Below are 22290 nucleotides of genomic sequence, written 5' to 3' on the forward strand. Positions count from 1 at the left end.
ACTGACGACAAATTCCTTTTTCTTAAAAAAAAATACAATAAAATAAATCTGGTGTCCTGTAAGACATAGTCATGGTGACCAAACGCTTACCTAAATTATGGATACACATATCCATTACAAGGTTGAGCAACATTGCAGAATCATATTTGACTACATGAATTATTCTCTTCCCCTCTGCTGTTGGACACATGAACAATAAACGTACGACTGTTCCCACCACTAACACATGACCCTACGCTGTGTTCACTGCATCATTCCATGTTTTGGCACTGATCACCACCTGCACTCATGCATATATCTTTCTACGTAGCACTTTTAATTCTTATTCTTACTTTTATTTTTTCATGTCTATTTAAGCGCAATTTATGAAAGTATGTTTGCACTGAAGCACCGCAGCAATTTCCTAATGTTGTAAACCTGCTCAACATTTGGCATTAAAACCCTTTCTGATTCTGATTCTGATGAAATAAAGATATAGTATCTACGGACAAATATGAATGAGTTCTTCCTCACAAACAAGTCTCATGCAGTATTTTTAAACTGAACACTTTCATTTTTGTTGTTTGTATCTTATGATTTAATTAATTTTGTTGAGTTTTTTGTTATTGCTATTTTTAAAGAACTTTTTGTTTCAAGGGAGCTGGAATTTTATTTTTTAAAGCTTTCCGGTTCTACCTCGTATTCCATCCGATAGTTCTAGGAACCGTCCTCTTTGTTCCGGCGTTACTCGAGCAAACATGGCGGCGGAAGGAGATGTCGATTTGGACTTGGAAGCCGAGGAAAACTGCACCGGGAAGCCGGCAGAGAAGCCTCGGAAACATGACAGCGGGGCCGCTGATTTGGAGAGAGTGACAGACTACGCGGAGGAGAAGGAAATCTCCAGCTCTGATTTAGAAACGGTGAGAGCAGCGGGCTAACGTTAGCACCGGAAACATGCGGTCCGTGCTGCCGTTTCCCGCACAGCATCACTGATACAGAACCAAGTCTAGTGTGTTTGTTGTGTAGCTTGTGTTTTATACACACTTGATCTGCACGAGTTTTGCCTGTTTTCATGCTAGTAGCTAACGTTTGCGCAATTATGTAACGTGAGTGATAAACTCGGTAACTAATTGCTTCGTGGCTCGCCAGGTAAATCCGCACACCGGTTTTCTTTAAAACAAGTAAAATATGTTTTTTTTTAAAAAGACACGACAGCCTCACAGCTGAGACAGAGCATGCTGCACATAGAAGAGCAGCGTTATAGAGAGCGCACATGTCCTGTCAGGCTTCTGTTTTTAAATGTCTCTCATTAGCTCCGGTATGAAAAACGAAAACCTTTCAAACGTTAGGGACGTAATCACAATCCCCCAACGTTGATTCTGTCCATCTGCACGTGGGAGAAACGTTTTGTCACTCAGCCAGGTAACTTCCTCATTCTCAGCTGACTGCAGGTTTCAACCTTTTGGGGATTTCCTTCCCTGGATGATTGAGCGACGTAATCACAACTTTAAAGTAATTGCTCTCCCATTATGAGGCACATCTAGTAATCAAATAGGGTTTACCTCACTGATGCCTGCATCAGAAAATAGTAAAATGCTGCCTGACATCATTTTCCAAGCCCACTCCACCGCAGCGCCTCCTGAAGACCTTCAGGTTATATTTCGACCTAAAGGAAAAAATTAACTACTGCACACTAACTCACGATATGATAGAGCAGCACGGAGTGAGACCAGAGAAGTATTTCAGTTTTTCTCACCTTGAAACCTTGTTTCTTGACAAAATACCAATAATTAACGCCTTTTGGATAAATGCACATTTTAATATTCATTCGTAAACATTGCGTGTGGCACACACAAATATTTGTGGTGCTTCCTAATGAGTGGTGACGTGACTAGATTATTCCCATCATTTGTGCGACCGTCTGTTGGTGTTTGAGTCATGAAATGTGTACGCACTGTACACTTTGAGTTGTGAGCAGGACTTTATTTACTTGTAACATTTACTATTTAAAAAAAAAAAATCATTAATTTGTGAGACAAAATGCTTGGACGTGTAGAACAGAGATTGTCTGGGTTGCGACATTCTTCATGTTTGACACATAGGAAGGTGAAAACCATATAAATGCTATAAACAGAGTTTCCTGTCACAGGCCATGTCAGTGATTGGCGACAGAAGGTCGCGGGAACAGAAAGCCAAGCAGGAGAGGTAAGAGCAGCTTCATCTGTAACTGAAGTGTTGGCTCCTTGTTGCCTCAGTCACTGTAAAAGACCCAGGAGAGTCCCGATGTTTTATTTATTCCTGCTTTCAGAGAAAAGGAGTTGGCCAAAGTCACCATCAAGAGAGAGGACGTAGAGCTAATTGTAAGTTGTTGTTTTTAATTATTATATTATTTATTTTACTCTTTTTGTGTATTAATCCATTTAGCTGTTATACAACCACACAAATGCTGGTTCACTACATGGTCTAAAGCATAGGTGTCAAACTCTGGCCCGCAGCCTAATTACATTTGGCCCGAAATTACTATTAGAGCTGGCCTACTGGTATTATACAGCTAATATATATATTGTTTAGTATTAAGCTTTGCTTGTTCCAAATTCAGTTTTTCAGCAAAACTTGTTTGAGTCCATAACAAAAGATTCATTTTTATATCTGGAGGAAGATTTTTTTAAAAAATAAATATTAATGTTAGCCTGCGACTTTGTTCCAGTTTTGAATTTTGGCCCACTGTGTATTTGAGTTTGACACCCCTGATCTAAAGTATGTGGACACTAACGCCGTGTGACCCAAACCCAAAAAGTTGATTCTGTTTTTTAGTTGTGGTGAAAATGATAAATATGAGCATCTTGGACCAGAATCAAAAACACTTCTATTGATAATTGACAAAAATCTGATCTCAGCGATCTGAAAGTAGCAGAATTCCTAAAAGCTTCACTTGAAACGATTAGAACTGGAATTCCTTTCCTTTGATTTCCCAGGTGATCGCAGCGTATGAGCCTAGCTCTACAGTGGAGTAGTTCCTTCACACAGTCACTACATGTGTGCACATATGACTTATATTACCTTATTAAGTCCCGACTATTATTGTAAATTGGTGATCTAAAAATAAAATTCAAGTTGGACCAGTGCTGTCTAACGTTTGTTGATTGGAGCGTTGGTAATGGAAACTATCAAATATTAAACCTACGTTTTAAATTACATCAGTGTGTTACAGAAGGAATCGTCCTGAGCCAAACTGTAGTTTTTATAAAACCAGTTGTCTTTACGCTTCTTTTGGTGTCCAGATGTCTGAGATGGAGATTTCGAGGGCCGTGGCTGAGCGCAGTCTGAGGGAACACATGGGAAACGTGGTGGAAGCTCTGGTGGCTCTGACCAACTGAACAAACATGACTGACACTGGACTGCTTCGTTAGGCTCATCGGTCACGCTGGGTGGTTAAACTGTCGTGGTGTCACCTTGACAGTTGTTTTTGTGTTTTTGTTTTTTTAAATAAAAGTTGACATTTGGCTTCTTTCATGTCCATTTATGAAAAAAGAAAACACACTGCTTTATTGAAATAGTCATCAAACATCAGTAAACAACACCGAGGAAAAAGGAACGAGTCAGTGGGAGACTGTGTGTACTAAATGTTGAATTTACAAAATTACATAAGCCATCGTCCAATGACATAGAAACCTCTTTTTGATGGTTTTACAGCTGAAATCCCACCAGCTGCATCTCCTGTAGATTTCATGGAGCCAGCAGTCCATCTGCTGATTTCCTTCCACGTCACAGTCCAGAAAAACAGACCATCAGGCTGCAGCTCAGTCTCTCAAAGTCTTTACAGCTGCACCGTGGGCCTGCTCATATCCTCTTCGTGTGCATCTTAAGTCTTCCTCTTCTTCACGGTGGGCCGGTCAAACACGTCCCTCACGCCTGCTGCCTTCTGCTTGAAGAACTTGGTGTTCTGAGCGCTCTCTTGAGCCCAGGCAGAGTCGAACGACGTGGTGTCCTGGTCCACCAGGTGGGTGTACTTTGTGCGTCCAGACCGACCAAAGTTTTTCACCTTTGCAGGAAACACAAACCAGAAAAGATCAGAGAGCCCCGTGATTGAAGAGAAAAAGAAACTCTTTTTTTCTATTGCCTGAATAAGATGCACTGTTATTGTCTCTACTGCTCTGTGCAGCACAAGAGGTTCTCTCAGCTGTCAGCACATGTGAGAAGAAGTCAGTGGAAACAGCAGCAGGTCAAAGACAACTGTTTAGTCATTAAAGCTTCAAAACAAGTACTGATTTATGAAAACGCACAAATAAACAGATGCAGATTAACAATAAATATCTGCAAGTGCACCAAGTAAGCAGGTCCAAGCTAGCTGGAGTGCCGAAACACCCGCAGCACACAAGGACATTTAATTTCACAACATAGCCGTCCAAATGTCTTCAGAACAACAAGACACAAATGTAAAAACATGGTTAAGTGTTAACATCCTCCTCTCCAAGGTTCCAACTAGATCTCCTGAGAAACAGCACAAACACCTGAAAACCATTTAACCTTATTTTTCCATATGAACACAACGCTGTTATAACAATGTTCAGTGAAACAGTCCAGGCTACGATGAAGATGAGGAAAAAGCAAACGCCACTGACCTGCATAACTTTGGGTAGGATGGTTTTGTTGAAGTGATCCTCCAGAGTAGGTGCACTGAAATCTCTCTTGTACACGTCCTCCTCCTCGTCCTGCAAAAGAAAAACATCCTGACACTTAGACTTATCGCTGACATCATCAGCTAATATCCTGCAGCTTGGATCAATGTTCCAGGGATGAGCCAGTAGGTCAGAGATGTTACGACTATAAAAGCGTTTTGGTGTAAAAAAAAAAAAAAGTCAGGACATTTTAAAAAGCTCACTGATACAAGAGTTTGCTGTTGAGGACAAAACAGTACAGGCCTGGTGGTTGTTTAAAGTTCACATCCACAAGGATTACATGCATCTCCTGCACTGTGTGCGGTGCATATATCCTGCTTTTTTTCAGAGAGTACCACCAGCCCACTGAAGCTCAGCATCCCTGTGTGCACGCACATAACATACACAAAATATCCAACATGTACTCAACTTTACTGAAAATCATTTTATCATCTGTCTCTGGTTGATTAAACTAAACTACAGTCACCTGACCTTTGGCACACAAATCCAAATTAATTCATTTCTAGGTGAACTAACTCGGCTTCACTCAACTACATGCAGGTAAATGCACAGAAAGTATTTGGTGCAAAGAGATCCTCCTCAAATAGTTTGATTAAAAAATACAAGAAAAGGGGGATGGAAATCAAGAAATTCATTCAAAGGTAAGTCATATAATGAGAAATTAAAGTATTATTGCTTTGCTACATGTAACAAATGTTTTAGGTTCTTAGGAGAAACTCAGCAGAAAAGCCCTGGGTCAAGCTGGGACATTTGGGGGAAGCTCAGTTAGATGGTGCAGCTAGACTGAAGCACTGTGGTGACTCACCATGAAGAAGGCTCCTCTGTGGTAGTACTTCTGGAGGAACTTGTATTTGCCTTTGGTGGCTTTGTTGGTGACGACCTTGCCGTTGTTGCGCAGCTCGGCCCTACGCTCCTCCTCAGTCAAGCTGTGGAATCTCTCGATTTCAGACTTCTCCTTCTCGAAGCTGAGAACAAACAACACTCATGATCTCTTCTCTGGATGTTCCTTTATCACAAATTTATTTTCAGTCACTCAAACTGGTGTTTACTTACGCTTCTCGTGCCTCTCTGTCCCTTTTGATGCGCTTCAGCTCTCTGACCTTCCAGGCTTCGTATTCCTCCTCCTCGTTCTCTCCATCGGTGTCCAGAGCGTCCAGAGCAGCCAGCGTGCGCCGGTTCTCCTCAAACTCCTTCTTGGCCTCTTCCTCCACGATCTTGAGGGTATAGCGCCGTCGCTCCTCCGCCTGCCTCTTCGCTTCGGCCTCCAACTCTCTCTGCCTCTGCTCCTCAGCTTCACGCTCTGCCACTGTGACTCTCTCTTTTCTGTGGAGAAAACAGTTCATGTGCTCATTAATGTTAAGGGCCTGGTATTCAGGCCGGTGTTGTTGTGATCTGCTTCCATCTAAAACACAAAGCGCACTGCAGCTTTAACAGGAATAAAGTGTTCAGGAGTTACTTTGACAGAAACGTTCTGCTCTGCTCGAGCTCTTTCCAAACACATTTTTGAGTGTGAACAGCTCCAGACTGTACTGTATGTTTCCAAATGACATGACTGTTCTGGATAAATGAGACACAGCACACTTGATAAAAGACTCATCATTCACTCATGTTTTCTCCATGCTGTTAATTTTCGTTCCTTCAGTAATGCAAGCAGACACTTCTTGTGTGTCTTGATCTGTCAACATTCTGCACAGAAAACTGACCGTCGCATGTCTGCGACTGATAAATATGGTCTTTGGATTTACGTTGTTCTACAAACTTTCATCTCGTACTTGCGGATGAAGACAGGTTTGAGCCGCGGCTCTGCTTCGTCCTCGCTGTCGGTGTATTCCTCGTATTCAGACTCCATCTCCGACTCGTCTCCTGATTTCCCCTCTTCCTCCACCTCCATGACCTCCATCTCTTCATTCTTTCTATCCAAGGCTCGCTGACGCATCATTGCTCGCCTCCTCTCGATTTCCTGTAAGTGACCAGAAGAAAAGAAACATGTCTTAGTACAAACAGGTGAAGAAAAAAAAAAACTGACAAATTTAAGCTTTGAGGCACCTCATCATCCACTTCTTCTTCCTCCTCCTCTTCATCTTCACTGCTCTCCTCTCGCTGTGGGTGCCACGTGCCTTCATCAGAGTCTTCGCTGCTCTCAACCACAACTTCAGGCTCTGCTATCTGTCTGTGTCTTGCAAGCCTGAGGACAAACAGGCACAAATCATGTTCACGTCAGCTTTCCAACACGATCGTTTTGGTGAACTTGAATCAGATTGTAAACATTGGGCGCCACCTCTCTTCCACGTCCTCAGAGACACGGTTTAGCAAACGCCTGAGACGTGGATCAGAGACGTCCTCCTCCTCCAGCTCCACCTCTGGCTCCATTTCTTTTCCCTTCTTCACAAACTGGAAGTCTTCTTCTTCTTCATCAGACGACTCCATCGGCGCGTAGTCAGGGCGTTTACCCGACACATACCTTTTCACCTTCACCTTCTCCATGGAGAGTTCACCTGGCACACAGAGACACACAATCCTCTTAATCACACTTGAACCTACGTAAAGTTTTCCGATTAGGAATACCAGCTCAGCAGAACCACAAATAATACCAACTTTGCAGTTTCTCATTTTAATGTTTAGCTAAGACCAAGTCATAAATATCATCATTTATTACTGCTAAATAAATCTTTACATGACAAACTGATCACTAGAAAACTGCTCGACATATAGATTTAATACCTTTCTCACAGGACATGCAAATCATAAAAAGTCATCTTAAAAGTACCTAAACCTGAATTGATTTAATATTATACAATACTGGTAACCCCAAATGAATGATTACACAGTTTGTTTTTCAGTTATTATTTAAGTCACTTCTAATATCCAATTTCTTTGTATGTAGCAAATCTAGTAAAAACCTTTTAAAAAATACTTTTATTAATCAATGAATCCACTGACATGAAGCATAATTTTAATTCAGAACAATTTTCTTCTTCTGCTAAGTAAGAAATAAATCCACCTTTTCTTAAGCACACGTGACATCAAACTGAGTGTATTTACATGTATATATTAGTGCTATTTCTTACATTTGTAAACTCTGCAACATATTGTATTATTTAATTAGTTTAGTCTGTTGCTGTCTTGGAGCAACTGTAACCCACATAATTTCCTTGGGGAGTAATAAAGTATTCTGATTCCGACTTTGGGGTCACTGGTCTTTAAGTAACTGCAATGCCTGACAGTGCTGGTGTCTGTGTATTTACGTCCTCACTGGCTTCAGGCCGCTCGCAACACGCTGATGCGGACAGTTTTTTCTACTCTTGACTCTGTATTATGTCACACAGAGGAAATATCCCCAACTGGGTCATGTCACCTGCTCTAAAAACCTTCTGTTTAGGAAGACCAGCCAATGAAAACCGTTGGCTTAAAGACGGAGCTCGTTTAACACGGAGTGGACTGAGAGTTAATCTGAAGTGTAAATCGTGCAAACCACAAACTGAGGCACCCCGCAATAAAAACGTGGCTCTTTTTTAATGCAACTCCACTCTGAGGCCGCAGGTAGTGCAGGATCCCATCAGGTTTATTGAGACCCGTTATCCAACTACAACACTACAGATATGTAGACGAAGATAATTTTGTAACATGTTCCGTCAATTCTTAAATTGTTACAGCCAGGACACTAATGTTATTAAATTAAGTAAAAAAAAAAAAAAGAAGAAAGTACAGTCCAATTTTTTCCAGCATATATCTTCGTACATAAATTTACTATCAGCTTTGCTACTCCAGCTAACTAGCTTAGCACGCAGCTAACACCCTGCTTGCTAACCGCACAAGCTCACCTTTTTCATTCCGGACCGGCACGGCTCCGGCCGTGGACTGGATCGGTGGAAGCTTCATGTTTAGGGCTTCGCGACTAGACATGACCGCCCGGTCGACGATATGCAACCGTACAAAGATTAAAAAATGAGTATTTCACTTTAACAAAACGAATTCCTCGTCGTCGCTCAAATCAAACGGAAGTTCGACACAGTCGGCGAACGGACAGGAAGTAAATTTGCTCCGACAGTTCTTCCGCCGGTAAGCGGTGACTGTGTACATTTCACTTTAATACAGAAGATAGGAAGTATTTGGTTTACACAGGAAATATGTTTCCGAAAAACGAAAAGTTAACTTTCTAAAACAGGGAAGGGTGAAAGTGAATGTTAATATTCTGAAACGTTTTAGTGTAACATCGCCCTCTGCAGGCTGCTGAGCTAAACACATTCATTCTTTTTATACGAATATATCAAATTATTGTTTTCTTGGTTAAAAAGTAGAATAATTTCAAATAATCCCATGTTTTAAATGTGGACATGTAACATGTAAAGGAGTCACTAAAACTCTTAAATCATCTTTAATGAAGTAGAGTTATCAGGTCGCTTCAAGAGAAAAAATGCAAATGACCTACATCTCCTTGTTGTTTTATATTAGCTTATTTATTTTCTGTTAAAGAAAATTACTGAGCATCCTGGCTTTCTTCAATGGATTCAAATATAACCAATAACATGTATAGTGAAAAACACTTTGTGCCAAATTGTTTGCTTTGTGTAATGCAGTCCTGCAAATGTGTGTTATATCTAAATAGGCTTACGCACCATCACAGTCCACAAGCTACAATTACCAAATGGGGAGTAGTATCTTTTACTTTTTCACTATTACTAAACACCACAACATCAGACACTCGGGGATTCAACTAGCCTGCAAAAACATTACAAACAGAACAGAAAACTAAAGGACACTGTAATGTACATGAAATTTGATTTATTTTGAATATTTACAAACAAAAAGCATTTTATTTGCATTCGAAATAGCCCATTCTCCACTGTGTTGTGGCCCTCCTGTCAGAGCTGGACTCCTCTCTCTTTGAAGAGTTCCTCTAGCTTCTTCTCCAGAGCCAAGTTGGTTCCTTTCAGGCAATTCACCACCTCAAAGGCCCACAGGAAATACTCCTGCACTCGCTCAGCTGTCCAACCTGCCAAGCACATTCAGAAACATAACTGAACAACGTTTGTTATGTTGTCTTTTGCACTTCTGCCAAATAAATAAAGTGTTCCAAAGCATTTCATCCTCTTCATTTTTAATTTTTATTTTTTTATTTTTTTATTTTTACACAGCATCCCATTTATTGTAGGAAACAGCACTGTGTCCAGAGACGTACTGACCAACAGGAGTGCAGCGGTTCAGATCCCTCAGGTTGTACAGTTTATCAGCCAGTTTAACCAGCTTGGCCTGTTGGCTGCAGTGAGGTGCGTGTTCCACCTGTAGACGCTTCCTCTCCTGCTTGGGCAGGCTCTTGTCATCCGTCACCTCCTGAACAATGCGAGCCACAGTTACACCAAATTTAGCTTCCAGCTCTGCGGGGGTGGTGTCGGTGTCTTCGACTGTGTCATGAAGCAGGGCGGCCTGCAGGGCAGGAGGAAGCACACAGGATTACTGATGCGAGAATGCATGCACGTGACTGTGACTAACAGGTAACAACTGATAACTCACCTGCAAAACCTCGATATCTGTGACGCCCCCTTCGTGGCTGAGGATTCTCGCTACTCCTTAAAAGCACACACAGAGAGCTGTGAGTAAACAAGACTGTAAACAAGAACCTTCACTGTTTCCAGACTGCTAAGAGAAGTCACTTATAGAACAAGAAAACTCATTTATAATCAGACATTTCCTCTCTGAAGAGCTCCTCCAGCACTTTAAGTTTCTACATTCAGTAAAAGGACTAGATGTTACAGTCCCTGATAATGCATTGCTTTAAATGGAGAGAATCTTGAGGGATGGCTGTTATGAGGAAAGCCCAGAAACTTTGCCAGCAGCACACATCGTTATTCCTCAACTTTAGGTCTTTTACCAACGCTAATCTGCCATTTTTAATTCCTTGGTTAGGTTTAGGGATTAGAGATCTGATCTACATTTTCATATTAAAATTTGGGACACATCGTCAGTAGTGGACCTTGAATTCATCGGGTGTTTTGGCCATTATCACTAGACACCCTCATCCAAGGAGGCCCTGCCAGGGTTGATTCAGCCCTGGAGTGTGTCACTGGTTTATGTTAACATTGTTATTTCTCTTCTTCTTTCTTCTGTTTAGGTTTCTATGGTTTATTTTTCTATCTAATCATTGCAACTAAAAACTAATACTTACCTCTTTAGCATTTATGGAGCCTCACTTCTTCAAAGGGATAGAAAAGGTGATAGAGAGAAGTAAGACAAAAGGGACAAGACAGGAGTGAGCAGAGAGGAGAGCCGGAAGGGGGGGGGGGGCGCCTGATCTGGCTTCCCACACCTCCCCGCCGGATCGGGCTGTACACTCTACCTCCCCACTATAACATAGCTCATAGGTCTCATTTGTAAGTAGGAAAATAAAACTCAAACAGAACAAGCAGACGAACCATCAGAAACTTCCTTTACACACAGGGACACAAGGAGGGAGCTTAATCACTGGTTGCCCATCTATGGTGCTCCTTGCTAACACCACGATAAACAAATCCACTGAACTGTCGTTTCAAAAGATATTTTGAAACAATCACTAGCTCCTCTTTTGCATAATAAAGCAGAATGTCTGAAGAAATGTAAAAATACGAATTTGGGGGGAAAAGGTAAAAAAAATAAATAAAAGCAAAGACAATATAATAAAAATCGATACATGGAAATTAGATTTGAGGGAAAATAATTTATGTTTTTCAGTATTATTTTTGGTGCGTTCCTTTATCCTTTCAAAGTTTGTCCCTTTAAGTCCCCCACAGCTCTAGTGGTCTGGAGCCCTGACAGGAAAAGCACTGCCAAGTGCTATCATTAGCTCAGCAAAGAAAAACGGAGCAGTGAGTAGTGGAGGAGATATTAGGTTCGTTGAAATCTGCGGCATTACCACTAGATGCCGCTAAATCCCCCGCACACAAAAAGCCATTAGTTTTGTACCCCTGAACAAAAAAACAGATCAATCGACCTCCACCTCCCTGTGAGACTATACACTATACAAATTTAAAGTCGAAAAATAACGTATCGCTATTACACGGCAGGGTATTATCACTAGAATCAAATAAAATAAAGGTAAATAAAGGTTTTGCAGAAACATCGTTTCTGCAAAACTATTTGTTGCCATAAAATGGTAAACATATAATGTTAGTGATATAGCTGTAGTAGGCGAGTAAACCCTGATAACTTGACTGGTTAGTTCTAATATACCGCTCCTTTCGGCGACTCCCTTGTTGACAAGGTGTCGCCGCAGCAGATACTGTTATATAATGTCCACTATGAACATAATTAAGTTTGATAACTGGGTTTTAATTCAATCTCCTCCTTCCACGGTTTCCGGTATCGTATCAGTTAAACATCAGAAACTTTTTTTTCTTTTTCTTTTAAAGATAAGAGTGAGAAACTTCACGGGTTTACGTACAGGCAGTGAATGCATCATACTACCGTAAAAACACACCTACCTATGGGGTGATTTATATACGGCGTTCCCTCTGGATCTTTACGTCGCTGGTTGCGGTGTTTCTCTGCGGCAAATTGAACAGTTTCTAACAACAAAGCTGCGTCTGAGTTCATGGTGTAAAAATCACGTCCTGTCAGGTCAGTGACAAAAAAACCGCGTTATTAGGTTATTTAATTTTCAACGTCTTTCGAGCAAGTGTAGCGGTCCGTTGGTATTATGATCCGGGGGGAAACAACTGTTCGTGGGATCATTCCACTTATTTAGCTACGGAAGCAGGTAGCTGCTAACTTAAGATAAAGCGTTATGTTTCAAAAGACATAAACGGTCAAATTTCTGGCATTAATTTTATATTTCGAGGGAGAATTTTACAAAGTACTGTCAGTGTATTCGATTATATCAGCATTTATATGATGAATGTGTTTTTAGCTTTGAAGCTAAGCCAGCAGGGAGGATAATCACAGCACAGATCTCTGTCTTATATGTTTCTGCTGGTTTTTGTATCTCCATTATTAAACATTATATTTGTATATGAGTTATTTATTTATTTTCTTTGTTTATGCCAGTCGTGGATGCCTGAGTGTTGTCCGGTCTCCGTCGTGTGTCCAGCATGGCTCACAGTGCCAGGAGAGACTCCCCGGAGCTCCCCGACTTCTCCATCCTCAAGAGGCTGGCCAGAGATCAGCTCATCTACCTGCTGGAACAGGTAGGAGCACGTCACAGCTCCTGCCGAAGACATATACATCAGTAATATGACTGGCATGTATAGCATGGATATGGCACTGTTCTTCTTTTTTTGTTTTTTTATTATTATACTTTATCATTTGACTGCACACCCATTCACGACACGTCACCACAGACTCATCAAACATCCTGAGCAGCGTCCGGTAGATGTTGAAGGACCTCAGTGATGTCAGAAAATAGAGACTGCTTTGGCCTTCTATGTTTTTAATGAAGTCTACTGTATTTCTTGTTTGTTTTATAGAATTATAAATTGTGTTTATGGAGATAACAACAAGCAGTTTCACTGGCAGTGGCTTTTAAAAGTGCCCACCAGCTAATGGAGTGAATTCTGCTGCAGAATCATGTCTATTTCTAAGGTTGCAGCGATTCACTTGAGATTTTATGTTGAGAAATATTCCTATGTGCTGAACTATACTGTCTTAACATGAAAATTGTCCCCACCAAACTACAGTTTACTTTTGCCTTAGGACTCCGTTTTACAGTTTAATTTCATTTAATTAGGCAAAAATGAACATTGTCAGAATCAGTGGAGAAAGTGTAGAAGCTGTGTGCAGACTAAGCCATGCACGCATTAGTTTGTGATGTACTTCCAACTCGGTGAAGACAAAACAAGCGATGCTTTTTGTGTTGTGAAGAGCAGATTGTCCTACAAGCCGTTCTCTTGTGTCACAGCTGCCCGGGAAGAAGGACCTGTTCATTGAGGCAGACTTGATGAGCCCGCTGGATCGTATTGCAAATGTATCAACACTAAAGGTGAACTGCATCAGCTGCTGCTCTCCTGCCTGTTCTGATCTCTTCAGGATTACTGCACTTTCAGCAGGTCTTTAAAAGCTTTTTGTCCCCCCCCCCCCCCATTTTCTTTCAGCAACATGAGGTGGACAAACTCTACAAAGTGGAACACAAACCTGTTATCAGCACCTCAGATCAGTGAGCCTGCACCTTCATACCTTACAGAATTGTACCCACACACCTGACGCGCCCACCTGACAATGTGGCGTTGCTCTTTTTCCAGGCTCTGTTTCCTGATCCGTCCAAGAATACAAACTGTGAAATGGATATGTGGTAAACGGAGATTCTTTTTATTTATCTCTTGTCTTGATGGTTTTATTATAAAGTCTTTTGGGTAAAATGGATGAAACTGAAGCAAAGTGACATCTGCATTTTTGTTGCAGATGTAGTGAACACAGACAAGGTACCTGGAAAATCCCGAAGATACAAGATCATCTTTACCCCTCAGAAGGTATTTCTCTTTCTTGTCTTGTGTCCGTGCTGTACTTGTAATGCTTCGAGTGCTTGATACTGACCTGCTGACCCTTCTTTGTGTTACCAGTTCTATGCGTGTGAGGCCGTGCTGGAGGAGCAGGGGATCTTTGGCGGTAGGCATCTTTCTCTTTTTGCAGGAATGACGAGTGTGAGTGAGGAGAAGTGTAAAAGCTGTTTTTGCCTTTCCTGTAGATGTGTCCATAGACGAGTGGCCTTTCTACCTGCTTCCTCTTGATGATGACATCATCAGTCTGGAGCTGCCAGAATTCTTTCAAGACAACTTCCTGGTTAGTAGAGGCCAATTCCTTGTCTAAATCCTTTTCTAGTCAGTGTTTTAGTCATCATTTGTTAATGTGAAGAGGTTCTGCAGCAGTACACAGACTAATGAGTGAACACGAGCAGCTAATGAGCTAACTGTTTCCCCTAAATGATGAAAAGAAAAGAAAAGAAAAGAAATATTGGCCTCACATGCTCGTTGGATGCATGCATGACTTGTTGCTCTGCATCAGTGTTTGATTCAGTTTTAGACGTTTGAATAAAACGTTATAGACTCAGTCTGAAATCTGAAGTTCGTTGTGTTTTTACTGTTCCACGTGGTTTACAGACACCTTGACATCCAAACATGTTTTTGTGAGAAACACAGAGCTGCTCGTACCGTTGTCCAGATGTGTCACAGTTTTTGTCTTCGAGCTTTAGTTTTGAGTTTTCGTCGTTTCTTTCCTTAATTTCCTCATTTCTGAAGCCAACCGCACAAAGGAAGTCTGGGCATTGTAGTGTTACTAATGTGTTAATAATCATAGTGAAACAAATCATCACATTTGAGCTGTTCATTGCTGAATTTATAAGCCCGTAGTTGAATCAGAAGTGTAACTACAAAATCTCTGATGCATCCTGTATTTTTCCAGGCTGGAGACCAGCGCTGGGTGAGGACCGCCGGCAGTGCTCTCCACCTCCTGTACTCCCTGTACGGCCCATTCTCAAAGGTCTACGGGATTGGGCGCTGCTCAAAGGTGCTGTAAGATTAGAGACCAGAAGCTAGTCTGATACAAACTAGTTTAACTTTTTCACGTCCAGTTTGTCCGTCACCTGCTTTGGTCTGTTGCTGATGGTAATTCTGTGTGATCCCAGATGGCGTACGAGTCGTGGAGGGAGCAGGTTGAAGAGGGAGAACAAAAAGCTCGTCAGGCTGAAATTGGGAATGTTTTCCTTATTGACAGAGGTGAGGAGGCGCAGTGATCTCAGAGGACGATGGGCCGTGCCGTTCCCGTTCTAATGTCGTCGTTATCATTGCAGATGTGGACTTTGTTACTCCTCTGTGCTCACAAGTTGTCTACGAAGGACTTGTTGATGACATCTTTAGAATCAAATGTGGTAGGTGTCAGTAAATCGAATCCACTCACACGTTCACTTTATGCCTGGAAGAAACACGTCACCTCTGACCTCTTGAGCAGAGCATTTCGCCCTCACATTCTTAGCTCTTTTGAAGCCACGCTGCTGGTTGTGGTGTTTCTTTTAAAAAATATCCATATGTTGTGTGATCATTCCAACTGGTGTGCAGGATGTGTGGAGTTTGGACCTGATGTTACCGCCTCTGACAAAAGTGTGAAAGTGATGCTGAACTCTCACGATAAGGTAAGGCTCGTCTTAGTCTGCGGTCGGCTGCACTTTGCTAATTGTCGTGATTCTAATAGAAAAGTGTGTCTAATGTTTTGTAGGTGTTCAGTGAAATCAGAAATGAGCATTTCTCCAACGTCTTTGGTTTTCTCAGTCAGAAAGCCAGGAATCTGCAGACTGCATATGACGTGAGTGAATGTTGATACTGCTTAGCAATCATTGCACCCGTGGCTCGATTTGAAGAGTCTTTGTACGGCACAACCTTGAAAAATGGCATTTATATTTGCACTGGTGCGTTACGTGTTTATTACCTCGTGGTCGTGTTTTATGTGCGATGCCAGCCAATAGAAACTAATAAAATGCTCCTGCGTCTGCGCTCTCTGTTTAGGTCAGCAAACATTTTTGTCCCTCTAGTTTTTCCTCTTTCTCTGTACGTTCCAGTAGTTTCAGTGATCTCGCTCCAGGAATTTGCTGGGGTGACGTTTGTGAGTCTTTATCTTGACACTTTGATGCTATAATTGTTATTGTCTCAAAAACTACAACAAAAAAGTATCTGGAAATTGTCCGGATGATCTGATGGTGCTGAACCCCTCGCAGTAGTGTTGGGCTGCGTTGATGCGATGTGTAGTTACATTTAGTTACATAGTGTCAGGTTACCCTGCAGTGTTTCAGTGGGGTAATTATGACGTAGCTGAAGCATTAGTGACCAGTAAGGATAACAGCTAACACCTTTTTTCTGGTTTTCTTTAATAACTCTACAGAAACGTCGGGGCATGGACATAAAGCAGATGAAGACGTTTGTGTCAGAGGAGCTGAAAGGGTTGAAGCAGGAACATCGACTGCTGAGCCTGCGTGAGTGTTACAGTATCCTACCGCTGACTCCGAGCCATATCTGCACGGCTGCGTTGCTGAAGAGCATTTTCTCTTCCAGACATTGGTGCCAGCGAGTCGATAATGAAGAAGAAAACAAAGCAGGACTTTCAGGAGCTGCTGAAGACAGAACACTGTAAGAATCCTCCGCTCTGCTCTTTGTTCCAATCACGTTTCATTTAACCTCCTAAGACCCTAACTCTTCCACAGCAGCATTTTTAATTTCTCTTTGATATTTGGGCATATTGGGACCCGATGAATGTAAAAACAAAGAATTACCAGATATTTTCTTTACCTGATTTTTGTTTCTAAGAAAAATGAGAGCCACATATGAGGATATTCATTTCGATCGAACACTAGCAGTATAATGTCCTCATAAGTGGATATCACTTTTGTAGTGCAAAATTGTCTATTTTGGTCTAAATAACCCAAAATGTGATGCCCACACATGTGGACGCCAGGTCCTAGGAGGTTAAGGGACTTTAACGCCTTAAAGCACAAAACAAGCTCCATGTTTGTTGGTTTCATACGTGTGTGCAAGAACATGAAAGCTCTCCAAAGACTTTGCTGACCGATGAGTCTCATGTTTTCAGTACTTTAAATGAACTAGAGATGATCCCATTTGAGAAGGGTGTAACTTGGGTTATCTTTTTTTATTACTACAATTTACAGATGCCCCCTAAATGCATCACAAGCAGGCAGTCATAAACCCAGCAAAGGTCACTGAAGCAGCAACATTATCTCCCTGGGTTACGACGGGGACTGGTGACGATGTGATGCCTAAAACTGCTGCATTGTTTTCTGTGTGCCCTGTTTCCAAGACTGGGAGAAGAACAGTAAGATCAGTGTTAAGAGTGGGATTATAAGCAGTGACAGTTTAGACTTGGACCATAGTTAAGTTAGGTTTATGGTAGTTTTTAGCACTTAAATGTGAGGCTTGAGAATGCCATACAACCATAAATCTATTTCCTTAAACACTTATCCAGTTTAGGGCCACAGGAGGGCGGAGCCTATCCTGTCACAGGGCAAGAGGGAGAGCACACTCCCTGGACAGATTCCTAGTCCAGTGCAGGGCCTACCACACAGACAGACAACCATTAATACTCACAGTCACACCTGTGGCCACGTCTCTGTGAGCTGCCAGAATAACCTAAGAGAACAAACTCCACATAGAAACTTTTACTGTGAGACAACAGTGCCTGGCTTGAAGTGCACTGATGTGGAATAAAGTCCTGCAGAGATGGGTAAACAAACACACCTGTGTTCCTGTGTGTGCTCCTGTCTCCATGCTGCACGTTAAGTGGTTCAGTTCATTTTGTGTGTGTCCGCTACTAAAAGTTGTCAAAGATAATAGTTTGTAGTGTTTTAACCCCAGGAGCAGCAAATCTTGTTTCCTTGTGCTTTCCCAGTATTACTGGAAGGATTTGAAATCCGTGAATGCATTTCTTACATAGAGGAGCACATCAACAGACAGGTGAGTGTTCTTAAAAGAGTTCAGCAATAAGCGCACTGCCAAAAAGTCTGAATGACTCTTTTTCTCCTTTCTAGGTGTCCATGATAGAAAGTCTGCGGCTGCTTTGTCTGCTGTCTATCACAGAAAACGGTGAATCATCCTTCACTGATTCGTCACAGACTGTTGTCTTTCCTGTTTACAACTATTGTGATGCTGTTTTCCTGCAGGACTGCTGCCAAAAGACTACCGCTCATTGAAAGCACAGTATTTGCAGGTGAGGTACAACAAATCTCTCAGAGTATTTTTGTTGTGGGAGACAGAGATGGGCAGTACACGTTACAAGTAACGCGTTACTGTAATCCGATTACTTTTTTCAAGTAACGAGTAAAGTAAGGGATTCCTATTGCAAAAATGGTAATTAGATTACTGTTACTTTCCCGTAGGAACGCTGCGTTACTAAAACCGTGATTTTTTTTGATTTTATTTTTGCGAGAATGTCTCATGACAGTGACGTAAGCGAGTGCGATGTTCGTGGTAACAGCTGTGTGCAGATCAACAATGGATCATATATCGAGTGCGGGAGAGAGTATGAGCGTGCAGCGTTTAAAGTGTGGAAGTACTGACCTTACTTTGAGTTTGATTCCATAAAAAGTGACAAAAACATTAGTGTCCGCTGTGCGTGGGAAGAAAACTTCTTTTTACAGCGAAAAAACCCTAAACGTCCGAGCAAGCACCGAGTAGCTGCCACGTAATGGGAAATTCACAGAGAAACTCGCGGATTCTTCCACTGACCGCTGCTGAAGATAGAGCAACAGGACCGCTGAGTCTTTGATTTTATTTATTTTCTGCTGTGTTTTACTTGCATCTATTTGAAGGAGTGAGTGTAAACACAAAAAATATTTTATTTTATGTGCTGGAATGTGCAGAAAATACATTTAAATGTTAAACAAATTTCTTCCAGTCAGAGAATGCTGCATATAATTACATTTTTGCTTGATGCATAAAGTTAAAAGATTAAAACTAATAAAACAAGTTTTAAAAAGAGACTTTTCCATTTGATTACATTTTATATGATAGATTATGTAGAAAAAGTAGAATTGGGCTGAAAGATCTATCGCTTTATCACCTATTCAGGTTGTAAATCGTGTTTTTAAAAAGTAACTAAGTAACTAATTTGAAAATAAGTAATCAGTAAAGTAACAGGATTACCTTGGGGAGAAGTAATCAGTAGTTAGTTACTGATCACTTTTTTCAAGTAATTTGACCAACACTGGTGGTAGAAGTACAAAAGCTTTTAGTGTCAGCATTTTTGTACCTTTGCTTGAAATGGTATTTTCTGCTGTTTATTTTTATTTATTTTTTAATGCTATTTTCTGTTCATGTTTGCTCAAAAAAGATTCAAGTATACAAACAGCATGTAGGCTGATACTGGCCGTAAGGGATTTGTGCCAGAAAACACTCCTATCTGTCATTTTTGGAGCTCTTGGTGAATAAAAGTCCAATCTGTTTGTTGGAAGACCAGAGCGCCGAGGAGAAACCCGTCTGAGACGGAGAAAATCAGGCTGACAGCAGAACTTCTCACAAAGCAGCTGCACAGTTATAACACAGTTTCTACACATCTTATTGTATATTTTATTATATCTTATTGTATATTTATTTTATTTTATTCTACTGTATATAGTATTTTATTTTATTCTATTCTGTACAGTTGTGTACTGTATTTATTCTTATTGTATTCTAATTTTTGCCTCATAACTTTTGCACTGTCCACTTCCTGCTGTGACAAAACAAATTTCCCACGTGTGGGACTAATAAAGGTTATCTTATCTTATCTTATCTTATCTTACATTTGCCTGTTAAATAGCAAACACACACACACTTCTTTCTTTGCTTTGTGTGTGTTTTGTGCAGCTCAAATATGCCTGTAACCATCTCAGTCACCCTGTAATGTCTTCAAACAAAACAACCTTCACATTTCATCAAATGCAGCATTGTGTCAATGATTGTCTTGGAAAGAGCGGCTGCTTTCTCAAATGATGTTTGTATCTTTGTAACCTGAGATGACAATGAAATGTATTTTTTAAACAAAGACTCGGGACTTGTAGGCTCACAAATATCTGATTGTAAAAGAATCTGAGTTCAGCTTAAATCATCACTAAATTTTTCATTTATTCGTTGTGAGCTTTCACTTAATTTAACAGTCTGGCCCCGTGGGGAAAATAATAATACAGCCTATCCCTACACTGGAGCATGAAATGTAAATCAGTCTGTAGCTGAACAAAGATCATTTCCTCCTCTTAGAGTAATGCTTTGGAGAACGTGCAGCGTCCAGCTGTTTGGGGACATCACAGGCTTTTGTCACAGATCTGATCAGGCAGCCTGTAGTGGCAGATTGCTCTTTGCTGCCAGCCTTGGCTTGTTAAGTGTGTGCTCATTTTGATAAAGAGCCATGGGTCCAATGCCTGACATTTTTCTCTGTCTGACCTCATCAGAGCTATGGAGTGGATCACCTGCTCACATTTTCCAACCTGAGGCAGCTTGGGCTGCTGGTCGAGCAACAGCCGGGAGAGACGCTCACTGTAATGGAGAGCAAAGTGGGCAAACTGGTTAATGATAAAACTGCAGGTGACAGTGGCTTCTCAGCGCAGTTTTAGCCTTCTCCACTTACAGGAAACCCTGCATTGCTCTGTGCATCAAGACACACGTGCTGTTTGACTTTTCTTCTTCTTCTTTGTTTCCAGGAAAACTGACAGATGCCTTTTCCTCTCTGGCAAAGAAGAGCAATTTCAGAGCCTTGAGCAGAAAACTTAACTTGGTAAATTATTGTTTAGGTGAACATCTTTGGTTAGTTGTATTTGTGGACTCTACAAGAACAACTTTGTATGGTTCACGGTTCAAAATAAACCTTATCTATGGTGTACTGAGCCTTGGTGAAGCACTGTGTTCATCCTGCTTGGAAAAAAGGCTTTTAAAAAAATCTCCTCTCCTTGTAAAACATCCCTCTCTTTAATCTTTTTTCTGATTGGTTGGCCCAAACAGAGAAACGAGTTTTAAGTTGGGATGACCATATTAGCAATGTCCTCTCAGTGACATCAGACAGAGCCACAAGTAAAAAAAAAAATCACTGTTTACTTCTTTCACATAGGCTGACCTCATGGTTTGACACTTTTAACGAGCATCTGCAATCATAACACTATATATGACACAAAACAGTAACATATATTCTCCTTAATTAACTTTATTTAGTTTAAAAAAAAAATACAGCACATACTTTTCCTAAAGGCATTTTGTTTTTCATTTCTGATTGTGTCAAATGGTAACGTGCTCATCATATTTTGCATCAAGGTGCCAAAGACGGATGAAGAATATGACCTGCGTGTCCCTCGAGACATGGCTTATATCTTCAGTGGTGCCTACATCCCTCTGAGCTGCAAACTCATCGAACAAGTAAGTCAACCAGGACACATTCAGTCTGTGGATATGATGGGGGGGCAGCCATGGTAACTTTAAAATAAAATTCTATTCCCGGTATGTATTGCATAGGTGCTGGAGCGAGACGGTTGGACGGGGCTTGAAGAAGTCACCAGGCTGCTAAATGGTCATGAATTTGCAGTTACAGGTTAGTTCAATGGCAGGTATAATGGATCCGTTTGAGGCTAATGCTAAAACAGAAAAGGAGACTGTTGTAACAGACGTCTAACAGATTTGATCACTGTTCTCCTTCTCTGATCAGGGAGCAGCGGAGTGGATTCAAGGGGAAAGAACGACACTCAGCGTATCATACTGGTCATGTTTCTTGGAGGATGCACCTACTCTGAGATTTCGGCCCTTCGGTTCCTCGGCAGAGAGAAAGGTAAACATTGTGATGGGGTGTAGGGCCACTTAAGCAAAAATAAAAAATGTGAAAAACATCTTCTGAAATGGGAGATGTATTTTTTATTGTATTGTTGAAAAGCAGAAAATAACAACCGTTTCTATTTTTTTCTCTCAGGTTATAAATTCATTGTGGTTACAACTGCAATTACAAACAGTTCCAGACTCCTGGAGGCTTTGCTGGACAACCACGTATGAAGCCTGGCAGCACTTCATTATGGACAGAACTGCTGAGGAGCCGCTATGCATTCCTCCAACACTGGCATTAAAGATAAAGAAATGCTTCATTCTGGTCTGTTTCTGGTGACGCGAGAACTGTAAAGATGTGTAAAGTGAATAAACGTTTCTTAACATCTTCGTTGGTT

General features: G+C 41.2%; 4 protein-coding genes across 6 annotated transcripts; 2 read left to right on the top strand and 2 right to left on the bottom strand.

Moving 5' to 3' along the window:
- The first annotated feature begins 682 nt into the window (after positions 1-682).
- Positions 683-3482, top strand: hypk (huntingtin interacting protein K). The gene is made up of 4 exons (XM_026151439.1): positions 683-899; positions 2129-2184; positions 2288-2339; positions 3261-3482. The coding sequence occupies exons 1-4, from the start codon at positions 738-740 to the stop codon at positions 3354-3356; spliced, it is 366 nt and encodes a 121-aa protein (XP_026007224.1). The 5' UTR covers positions 683-737; the 3' UTR covers positions 3357-3482.
- Positions 3483-3494: 12 nt separating this feature from the next.
- Positions 3495-8669, bottom strand: mfap1 (microfibril associated protein 1). Its single transcript, XM_026151070.1, has 8 exons — positions 8480-8669; positions 6937-7153; positions 6705-6843; positions 6431-6618; positions 5712-5981; positions 5464-5623; positions 4602-4691; positions 3495-4021 (listed from the first exon to the last, which is right to left on the bottom strand). Exons 1-8 carry the CDS (start codon positions 8559-8561, stop codon positions 3842-3844), a joined length of 1326 nt encoding a protein of 441 aa, XP_026006855.1. The 5' UTR covers positions 8562-8669; the 3' UTR covers positions 3495-3841.
- A 787-nt stretch (positions 8670-9456) lies between these two features.
- On the bottom strand, positions 9457-12242 carry hddc3 (HD domain containing 3). Its single transcript, XM_026151310.1, has 4 exons — positions 12113-12242; positions 10170-10225; positions 9842-10082; positions 9457-9651 (listed from the first exon to the last, which is right to left on the bottom strand). The coding sequence occupies exons 1-4, from the start codon at positions 12222-12224 to the stop codon at positions 9521-9523; spliced, it is 540 nt and encodes a 179-aa protein (XP_026007095.1). The 5' UTR covers positions 12225-12242; the 3' UTR covers positions 9457-9520.
- On the top strand, positions 12185-22282 carry vps33b (VPS33B late endosome and lysosome associated). 3 transcript variants are annotated; one of them, XM_026150361.1, is made up of 24 exons: positions 12185-12248; positions 12675-12814; positions 13525-13605; positions 13718-13779; positions 13865-13914; positions 14025-14092; positions 14183-14228; positions 14308-14402; positions 15021-15125; positions 15244-15334; positions 15409-15486; positions 15674-15747; positions 15831-15917; positions 16491-16581; positions 16661-16735; positions 18009-18073; positions 18148-18202; positions 18280-18326; positions 20545-20677; positions 20794-20867; positions 21398-21499; positions 21596-21671; positions 21786-21905; positions 22044-22282. In XM_026150361.1, exons 2-24 carry the CDS (start codon positions 12719-12721, stop codon positions 22121-22123), a joined length of 1851 nt encoding a protein of 616 aa, XP_026006146.1. In that variant the 5' UTR covers positions 12185-12248; positions 12675-12718; the 3' UTR covers positions 22124-22282. The 3 variants fall into 3 exon arrangements, with proteins under 3 accessions (XP_026006146.1, XP_026006059.1, XP_026006201.1); XM_026150274.1 differs by lacking the exon at positions 12185-12248 and adding an exon at positions 12321-12387; XM_026150416.1 differs by lacking the exon at positions 12185-12248 and adding an exon at positions 12453-12483.
- The last annotated feature ends 8 nt before the right edge of the window (positions 22283-22290 follow it).

The sequence above is a fragment of the Astatotilapia calliptera genome, chromosome 1 (genome assembly GCF_900246225.1).
Source record: "Astatotilapia calliptera chromosome 1, fAstCal1.2, whole genome shotgun sequence".
NCBI classification, from domain to species: Eukaryota; Metazoa; Chordata; class Actinopteri; order Cichliformes; family Cichlidae; genus Astatotilapia; species Astatotilapia calliptera.